The 8,960-nt window shown below is 37.6% G+C and overlaps 1 protein-coding gene across 10 annotated transcripts in view; it reads right to left on the minus strand.

Annotated features, from left to right (window-relative positions):
• The window catches only part of celf5a (cugbp, Elav-like family member 5a), a 239,498-nt gene that overhangs the window by 30,750 nt on the left and 199,788 nt on the right, over positions 1-8,960 (minus strand). For all 10 annotated transcript variants that reach the window (XM_008407185.2, XM_008407177.2, XM_017304382.1 and 7 more), the window contains exon 6: positions 2,420-2,566. In XM_008407185.2, coding sequence (XP_008405407.1) covers positions 2,420-2,566 — 147 coding nt within the window. The remainder of the gene's footprint in view (positions 1-2,419; positions 2,567-8,960) is intronic.

The following is an 8,960-nucleotide window of genomic DNA, read 5'->3' on the forward strand; positions in this document are numbered from 1 at the left end:
ATTCTGATAGATGATGAGAAACATTAATTCATACCACTACATTCCAGAAAGTGTATTCTGTGCAATGTATGTATTATTTTCTGCATTTATGCAGTGTCTCCTCACAGATGCCATGCTTTTTTATCTCAGTGCAGGATGGGAAGCTTTTCTTAAATTCATTTCACTGTCCTTCAAGCAGGCAGTCTGCAGGTGTATACGTGTAAGCTGTGAGAGTGGGGGGTCTCTCCACATGCGCTTCTCTTCAGCAGGAAAGAAGAAAGTTTGTGTACAGATAAGTTGCCTGTGGAATATTCAGGGCGAGCCCACAGCACATTGTGGGTCTGGAAAGAGGGACAGCGGGAGGAAGGGAGGGAAAGGCGATGTATGGGTGGAGGGGCATGGAGAGAGGGGTTCATAGGCTGTCTGAACTCATCAAAGCGCGGCGGTCTGCTGTGTGTATAATGTCACGCCTTGAGGGGGTGGGGGCGATGTGGCAGGAGGGCAGGGGAGAGCTGATGAAGAGGTTGGAGGGTACGGCTAACTAAAGGTGCACATGCCGACATGCTGAGCCTATCGGAGGACTGGGCGTAATGGCACCGCCGCAAAGAGAGGGAAATCTGTGAGAGAATTTCTGTAACAAAGTTTGATGAAAGTGGATTACTGCTAGAATCACAAAGATAGAAATCACTGGTGTAAAGTGAAATTTTAGAGTCGGAACTAGTTAGTAGTATTGGGTAGTTTACCATGCAACATTTATAGGTTATTCCAATTCAAATGTAATACTAGTGCAACTATTTCAGTAAGCTTGTCAAATTAACAATAATTACATTAAAGGCTTTTTCTAAAAATTAAAACAATCTTTACTTTTGCAACTGTGTGTGTTTGTAATTGTAAATATCTAAACGTAGCAACGATAGCAGTATTAAAATTGACATTAATCAAATCATTTCAACTCATTAAATAACATCAATGTACCTATCACCTATTTAATGATGACTAGACAATGAGCACCCCTTTACATGTTCACATTCAAATCAAAACTTTGCAAATTGTCATCCCACAGTGCTATAAGCCTTAAATCAAAAAATACAGAGAGTGTCTTGGTTTCAAAAGAACGAAAAGGACTGGAACATGTTTGGATCTCAGCAGCTCTAAATGTAATAATCTTAGGTAGAAATTGAGGCAGCAGATAGATGGTGACGCTGTAAATGCTGGATGTTCAAACTGTACCTGATAGACCTTCAGAGCTTACGGTGTGAAGGTTTAATACTTATGTGCATACGCATGTTTTCATGTGAATCAGTTTAAACAAAAAGCTTTTGTGTTTACGCAGGGTAAAGGAGCTTGTAATATTTGCCAAAGATAACCATCGTGAGATGAGGCACAACTTCCATTCAAAGTGTTTATGAACATGCAGCTTTGCTTTTTCCACAGAAAATAATGTATAGTTGATATATTTTAATCATGGATATTTCCATAAAAATAATCTATTTAATGTTTTATTGAGTAACAAGTTAAAGTTAGTGTTATTAATTTACTTAATGCCACTAGATATAACTACCTATAGTCCCCAACTGTGCCATGGTCTAATTTATGAACAACAACATCAATCGGCCTTACTTTTGGCATGTACTTTTGTCTTTCTGAAAAACGTCTAAAAACAATAGTCACTGAATAGTAATACTCCTTTAAAGTAGGAGTCTTGCTGTTGGCAATCTGGTAAACTTCAAAAAGTTAAGTAAAAATTGAAACAACTCTCCTGTTACATTTATTTTAAAGGAAATTTAGTATGGCACTGTTTTTTATTCATCAACAACGATAAGGCTGGTTAATGGTGCAAACTCTGCTTTCATCTATAAAGTCAGAATTCATAGCTGGGAATTGCATCACACCAACATGGAGCATTTTCCAATTAAAGGTTGCATTTTCCTTATTTCTTTTGATGCCAACTAATACCAGCAATGCAAGCCAATAATATGTTTTGTACCCTTCAGACACTAAAGAAATATGTCGATAAACAGCTGTAAATTATCAATGTGACAGCACTAAAGATTAAATGAGTTTAAACAGAGTGGTCTTATTTCTGTCTCGTCTCCTGTTGGACCCATGAAAATGAAACGAAAGGAGAAAGTGCAGCAACAATTGAATCAACACATCATCTGACAGCTCATGTTTTGTCCTCCTTAAATAACAGTCAACAGTGTCACAATAGAAGCTGTTTGTTTCACATACCCAATACCATCTTCTGTAAATGATCACATTTAACAATGAAATAAAACAGCGACCAAGTTTTCTGCTGTTACAAAGCAAATAACTGCAAGACTCTGAGAACACTGTCAGATGTTAAACTACATCTGCTATTACAGTAGTTTGTGATGACTACACTCTGGTTTTCTCTAATGTTTACATTTCTGTGTAACATATGCTTTTTCCAACTCACCGCATGTGCGTAAGAGCTGTAGGTGCTAAAGGGAAGGGCGATGGCTGGATTAAAGATGCCAAACTGCCCTACCATCTGCTGCATACGTCTGATGGTGCGCTCCTTGTCTGTGTCGGCAAACTTGACCACCAAGCTGGAAGAAGCGCCCTGAAGGAGAGAAAAACGCAAAGAGGGGAAAAAGAATGAGGGGCTTTTCTGAAAATACCTCTCACAATACTTGACACAGCCTAGAAAAAAATAAAAAAACTGTCTGGATTACACTGTATTCCCAACCAGTGTCTGGTAATTGTAGAAACAACTTCAAATTGCCCAAATGAAAAGCAACTGTAATATCATCCGTTATTATTTGAAATGTTTTAGGCTTGCATGTTTATTAGCATCAATAACCAATATTATCAATTTGCTTTTCTTCTTCTTCTCCTCTGTTGTTAGTGAAGGAAGTCTTAGTTGCGACATCATTGCTCATTTTTATTACCACCGAGGTTTCTTCGTTTTGGTTTTATCCGACATACAAGAGCATGGAACTATGAAATATGAGTAGAAATACAGTGTGCTTATTGAATGAACAGCTCTGTAAGCAGATGAGAAGATGGGAAGCCTCATTTCATTCCATCATAAAATCACTTGAAGCAAAGCAGCTGCAGTCTGGTTAACACAAAATTTCAATTTGACTCAACTTTCTATTCCACTTACACAAAACGCTGCAACTTCTGATCTACAGGAATCAATGGATAATTTTGTGCCTTTAATGATGCAACTGAACTGTTTGTTTTTTTTTATGCAACAATCATACAATTTACAACTCTGAGATAATAAACTTTTAATTAACTATTTAATTAAATACAGTTTTCATGAGCCACTTTCAGACGTGACATTTGTCAGGCCCTTAGTGTCAAAAACCACTGTTAATCAAAAAGAATGTGATTATCTGTGGTAACTTTCAAAAATTGATGGAGAAGAAAGAAAATCTCAAAGGAGATTGCTAAGCCATAAGTTCCTGGGCTAAAGGAGAAGTGTTTTTAGGTTATCAAAAGCACTCCACCAAGTCAATCTTTGAATGCTTAACACAAATAAAAACACAACCGTAGTCATAAGGTCATTTGACATATTGTAGATTCTGCTAGAGTTGAGAGTAGGAACTCTTTTGAAGTGTAATGTTTACTCTCATTTCATTCCAGGCTTTTACAGCTGACACAGACAAAGTGAAATGGAAATGGGATGACAATTTGCAAAGATGTTTGTTTGGAATTGTTGTGCTGCTGGAGCGCCAAGCAGTGTTCAAGTTTTGACTTTCTGACTCAAACCTTAAAAAGAAAAGCAATCAGTCTAAGTTTTTCTGGCACTACCAGGTCTCAAACCTGGCATAGACTGGAAAATACTTCTTGAACAAATCTATCCTGAAAGGTTCAAAATAATACGATATTCAAGCCAATGGTAACTTTGTGCAAACACCTGATTGGCACTGCGACCTAAAAACTGAAGTGCAATTATCACTAAAAGCACCAGGATCTGGAATGTGTACTATAGTGGTCAATTGCTCCTACACAACTGGATCCAATTTAAAAATAAAACTTTTGTTTTAAGTGAACTCTTTTCCATCCTGTGATGTTTCCATTTCTTCTTCCCTTCCTGTCAGTTTCTCCAGCTCTGCATTCATTAGCAAACTTCATCCTTCATTAATAATCTTCAAATGATTGAAAGCCATGGTTGACCTTTTGTGTACTCCACCTCTTCCTGCCCTCTACGCCCCAAACTGGCCAATTGATCCACATAAAAGGCCATAATATTACTCTGTTCTGACAGTTTAGAAAGGTTGTGTGTCAAGCATGATAAGAAGCCCCATGAAATTGATGCAAGACTGTCAATAACCGCGGTTGGGCGGCTGATATGCCGGAACTAAACTGTGGGTATTTGGGGATAGATGGGGTACAGCAATGATGGAGTGCAAACATGCCGTTCCAAATGGAAGCCATGATGTCAGGTGTTATTAACACCACATTCATTATGTTTTTAATTTTCCCCGTCTGTGCTTTTGCTATCACACTAAGGTCTCCAGCTAATAAAGACATCCAGAGAGAGCAAAAGATACCCAAAGACAGGCACTGGACCTTTCGACTGTAGCTTATAGATTTTATGCTCTTCTTCTCCCTTTTCTTCCCACTTTGCTCAATATTTCCTCCCTCCCATTGCCCTCCTCCAGGCTTGCTCTGCTGAATCACAGGCTTGAAAGACTGCAGGTGTATGGCCAGTTGATTAGTTGGCTCTCTGACTAAATGACTGATTGTCTATTTGGCTGAATGACTGACTGAATGGAATGGTATCTCACTTTTATTATAGATCTTACAAAGTGACATTCAAAACAAGATGATTTAGCTCAGAAGACTTTTTTTTAAATGAGCAGGTGTTATATTACCAGCACAATGTGCTGTGTCAAGTTTGTGCAGATTTCAGTTATACCTTTATTGATCCAGCGTCCACAGCGTTTGGAAAAGTACAGAATGGAGCTGTGCATGACTAGAGTAATAATGAGATATACTATAACATATTAAATATTTTAACGCTGTCTCACAGTTAAAAATGTTATTACCCTGCAGCTAATGTGAACTGTATGTTAATCGTATCCTTCTCAAACTTTAAAAGGATAGTTCAAGATTTCTCAAGTGAGATTCTGGTAAAGGTTATTATTACCAGTTAGCATATTACCTCCTATCACTCTCTTTACATCTTCATTAAAGATGCATTCAGATTAGGTGGACTTTGAGGATGAATGTAATGGCTGGTCTAAGAAGGGGCCAAACCAAAGAAGATTTCTAGCATGATAAAATAACTCCAATCTGAAGAAAAAAAAATGTCATAATTAATGTGGATCTTATTTCATGAATTTTTAAAACCCAGGCTGGTTATTTATGATGAAACTGCTGATTATTTACCATGAAAAATCAGGCAAAAGTTCATGCCTCCCTTTTTATATTCCTTGGTGAAACAGAGATCAAGAAAAGAAAATGTAAAGAGTTTATGACCAAAGTAAGTATCTAATAGAAAAAGAACACATTGTTAAAAATGTATCAAATTGGTTTTAAAAACCTATATAATACTCATTACTAGCTTCTTGCACCATTTCACAGAATGTGTTTCACACTGTCTGTGCTCTGCCTCCAACCTTCACTTCCCATATAAACAATCACTGGCTTTGGTGTTAGCCAGGGAAAAACCTGCCCCTCCTTCTACGCTTAGCTTTGTCCAGAGGGTCTGGACCGTTGGCTATTGAGAAACAAATTGCTTTCTGGAGGCATGGATTCTGTTCAAGTTTTAGATTTTATCCAATTGTGTCCACAGCGGTAATGTACATAATGCACCACGTTGATGCTATGGAGGCTTACCAGAAAATTTCCTAGAAATTCATTCGCTTGAATGGCTTTGTTCACTTTCTACTCTGCCATTGGCAAACTACAGGTGGACTACCATTCTAAAGCATAGCGGAAAATTGACGTCATCGTTCACAACTTTTCCTTCTGTTCCTTCTAAATACAGAATATGAATGGAATATGTCTACCTCGTACAAAACCTAAAGATGAAATTTGTTGTGAATCGGAACGCTAGTAATAAATTGAATTGAACTGGATATACAATCGTGTACTGAAAAGTAAGAAGACATGGGGGGGGAAAACAAATAGCACTTACTTAATATTAGTGTCGTCATATCATTCAGACACTATGACAAGAAATGCTTTACATGCTCTGTCCTCTGTATGTTTCAGAGAGTATGAATATTGGTGATGCATTCTTGTCCTTGTAAGTAACCTGGCTTCTGTATAAACACTAATGCTATCAATATGACTGTTTTGAACTTGATGTTTTAACACGGCAGATGTCTGCTTTTGTGTAATCTATACTAGATTACACCCAGAGATGTATCCATTGTAGATGATCTATAACCTGCTGAAAGCCATTTTGAAAATCAAACATCAAAAATCCAAAACTATCCCTTTAAATTACACGTGGATCATTACCCTAATTATCAGGTTCAACTAATACAAGATAAAAGCATGTGATTGGTGTATGGCCTAAATGCACTACCACAGGTTAAATATTAGAAATCTCTCTTACAGTTACAATTACTGTCATTCTTTTGGTAATGTGAACTGCATGTTGATGATATACCTTTCCAAGAGAAAAGTGAGATGCATAATCTTAACAGATTAAGTTGGACTCTGTGCAGTCAAGTTTATTCTGTAAACACAACAAAACAAGGATGTTCCTCCCTGAATAATAACAATAATTTAAAAAAAAAAGGTTTTTTGTCAACTGACCTATCTGGTTATATATTAGCATGGTGTGACATTCTCTCGTAGCTTTTTTATTTTGCAAATCTTTTCCATTAGGAGCCCAGGACACTGAAGCTGTGCCTCCCACTGGCTCTCCTCGGGACACCTGAATCTTGGAGCTTGTTGGCCAAGCATCCATTGCCACATTTGTTTATCTCCGAGGTTTTCCCATTTAAGCCTGTCAGGGTATCAGCGTGCAGAATCTCCATCGCTATAAAGAGAAGAGGATGGAGTGTGAAGTGAAAGTCTCATTAAATTTTTAAGCTTCCAAGTGTGAGCAGAATCCCCCTGCCGGGCGGCTCCCAGCTGCCTTGAGAGCCACTGAAGGAAGGGGAGTTAAACAGGGGGAATAAAAAGGCACTACAGAGACTTTTTTCTGAACCAAAAGGAAAGACGGGCTCTTCAGCAATCATCTAATTGTCAACAACTAATTTTTGGTGCCTTTCCAAGCTTCACAATTTTATGAGAGTGAGGAAGATTAAGTTTCTTTTTTTTTGTATGAATCTCATTACTTTTAAATACATGCATGCAAGCATTTGTGCTAAAAAAAAATGGAACCATCTCTGATTACATAAAACTATTTTAGTTTTTCTTCCTCTTAAAAGCACATTTTTACATTTTTCAAATTTTTTTAGTGTGAAAGCTTGTTAGGATATAATTTCCACTCCCATCTGCACTAGAGGTGAAAACAAATGCTGAGGACACAAATAGTCTTTGCAGTTTGTGACTCAGTTACCACATAACACACCTCAAATGAAAAAGGTAAAAAATACTACTGAGACTTGCTCTAGCGTAGCTTTAAAATATAGATGGAAAATATCAACAATCGGCAAAAAAACTAACAAAAAAAAAACCATCTATAATTTGTTGGAATTACAGATGTTTGATTTTGATTTTGTACTTTTGCTATATTATCATTAAAAGCAATTAAATACTGAGCTTGATGAACATTAAATGTGTTTTCTCTGTAATAAAGAAAATTCAAAGGAATCCCATCAGATGATTTTTTTAAAACTCGTCTTCTCTTCATTCACAATCACTCAGCTCTCGCTGCTAAACTAGTCTCACCTTATTTGCTTTCTTTTGTTGTGAGATCACCCTTTTATCACCCTACAAGCATTTCTATTTCACTTTGCCCGTGTCAGCTATAAAAGCCTGGAATTCATACGACATGGATACGGAGTTAAAAAAATAAAATACAATAAAAAAATGAACATGACTCGGTGGGCTTGACCCATACCATCACCCCCCTGCCTGTCTCTGTGTAAGTCTATCCTGAGACCTACTTTTTACATAGTCTAGCTGAATCTCAGCAAATTACTCAACAGCTACGGACGTAAATGTTTAATTGAGCTGCTCATACTCTGGAATGAAAATTGTAAGTGTGTGCACGCAGTAGCTAATGGTGGCCAAGGGATGGTTTGGAAATAGAAGAAATTTCCATTTGTAGCGTGGAGTACTCGGGTGGGATGGAGAATCAGTGAAAGAGATTACACTGACCCTGCTGACGAGATTTGATTCCTAAATTTCAACTAATTTTTTTTATTATTTTGCTAGTTATCAGACTAAGCCTTCATCCATGCGAGCACTTTCGAAAAGCACCTTAGGAAAGTATTTATAACCCTTGAAATTTTTCCCTTTTTGCCAAGTTAAACCCCAACCTAGAAATTACTTCACTGGGTTTGCATGTGACAGACCAACACAGAGTTGTGTATAATTGTAAAAATGGTAAATTCAAAAATAAAATGCAAAAATGATGCTGCTGTCTGGAAGCCGATGGTACTTTGGGATGCTGATTGGGAAAAAGTTAGACGGCACTGCGTTACTGTTCAGAGTAACACCTGGAATCTGCTGTAGTGCTCATCCCAGGGCATGCTGTTGAGACACACATGCACTTTGACCTTGTGTATTCTACACATGTGCACTTTCACACCAGTGCAGTACTTCACATCTCTGCGGAGGTATTCTCAAAAAAGTTTTACTCTGTGATCTGATTTCAAAAAGTCCCAATGTCAGAGGCTCCAGGCACAGATGACTGTTGCTTCTCTCTTTTTAGTGGTTGTGCAACAATTTTACAGTGACACTGAAGTTCAGTGCACTCTACACCTTTATTTCATAAATGCATGCTAATGTATGGTAGTTTACAGCACGAATCCCACCAAAAACCCTAAGGTTTGTGTCGGCATGACAAAATTCTCTCTCTCTCTCTCTATATA

This window comes from Poecilia reticulata, linkage group LG4 (assembly GCF_000633615.1).
Source record: "Poecilia reticulata strain Guanapo linkage group LG4, Guppy_female_1.0+MT, whole genome shotgun sequence".
In the NCBI taxonomy this organism is placed as follows: domain Eukaryota; kingdom Metazoa; phylum Chordata; class Actinopteri; order Cyprinodontiformes; family Poeciliidae; genus Poecilia; species Poecilia reticulata.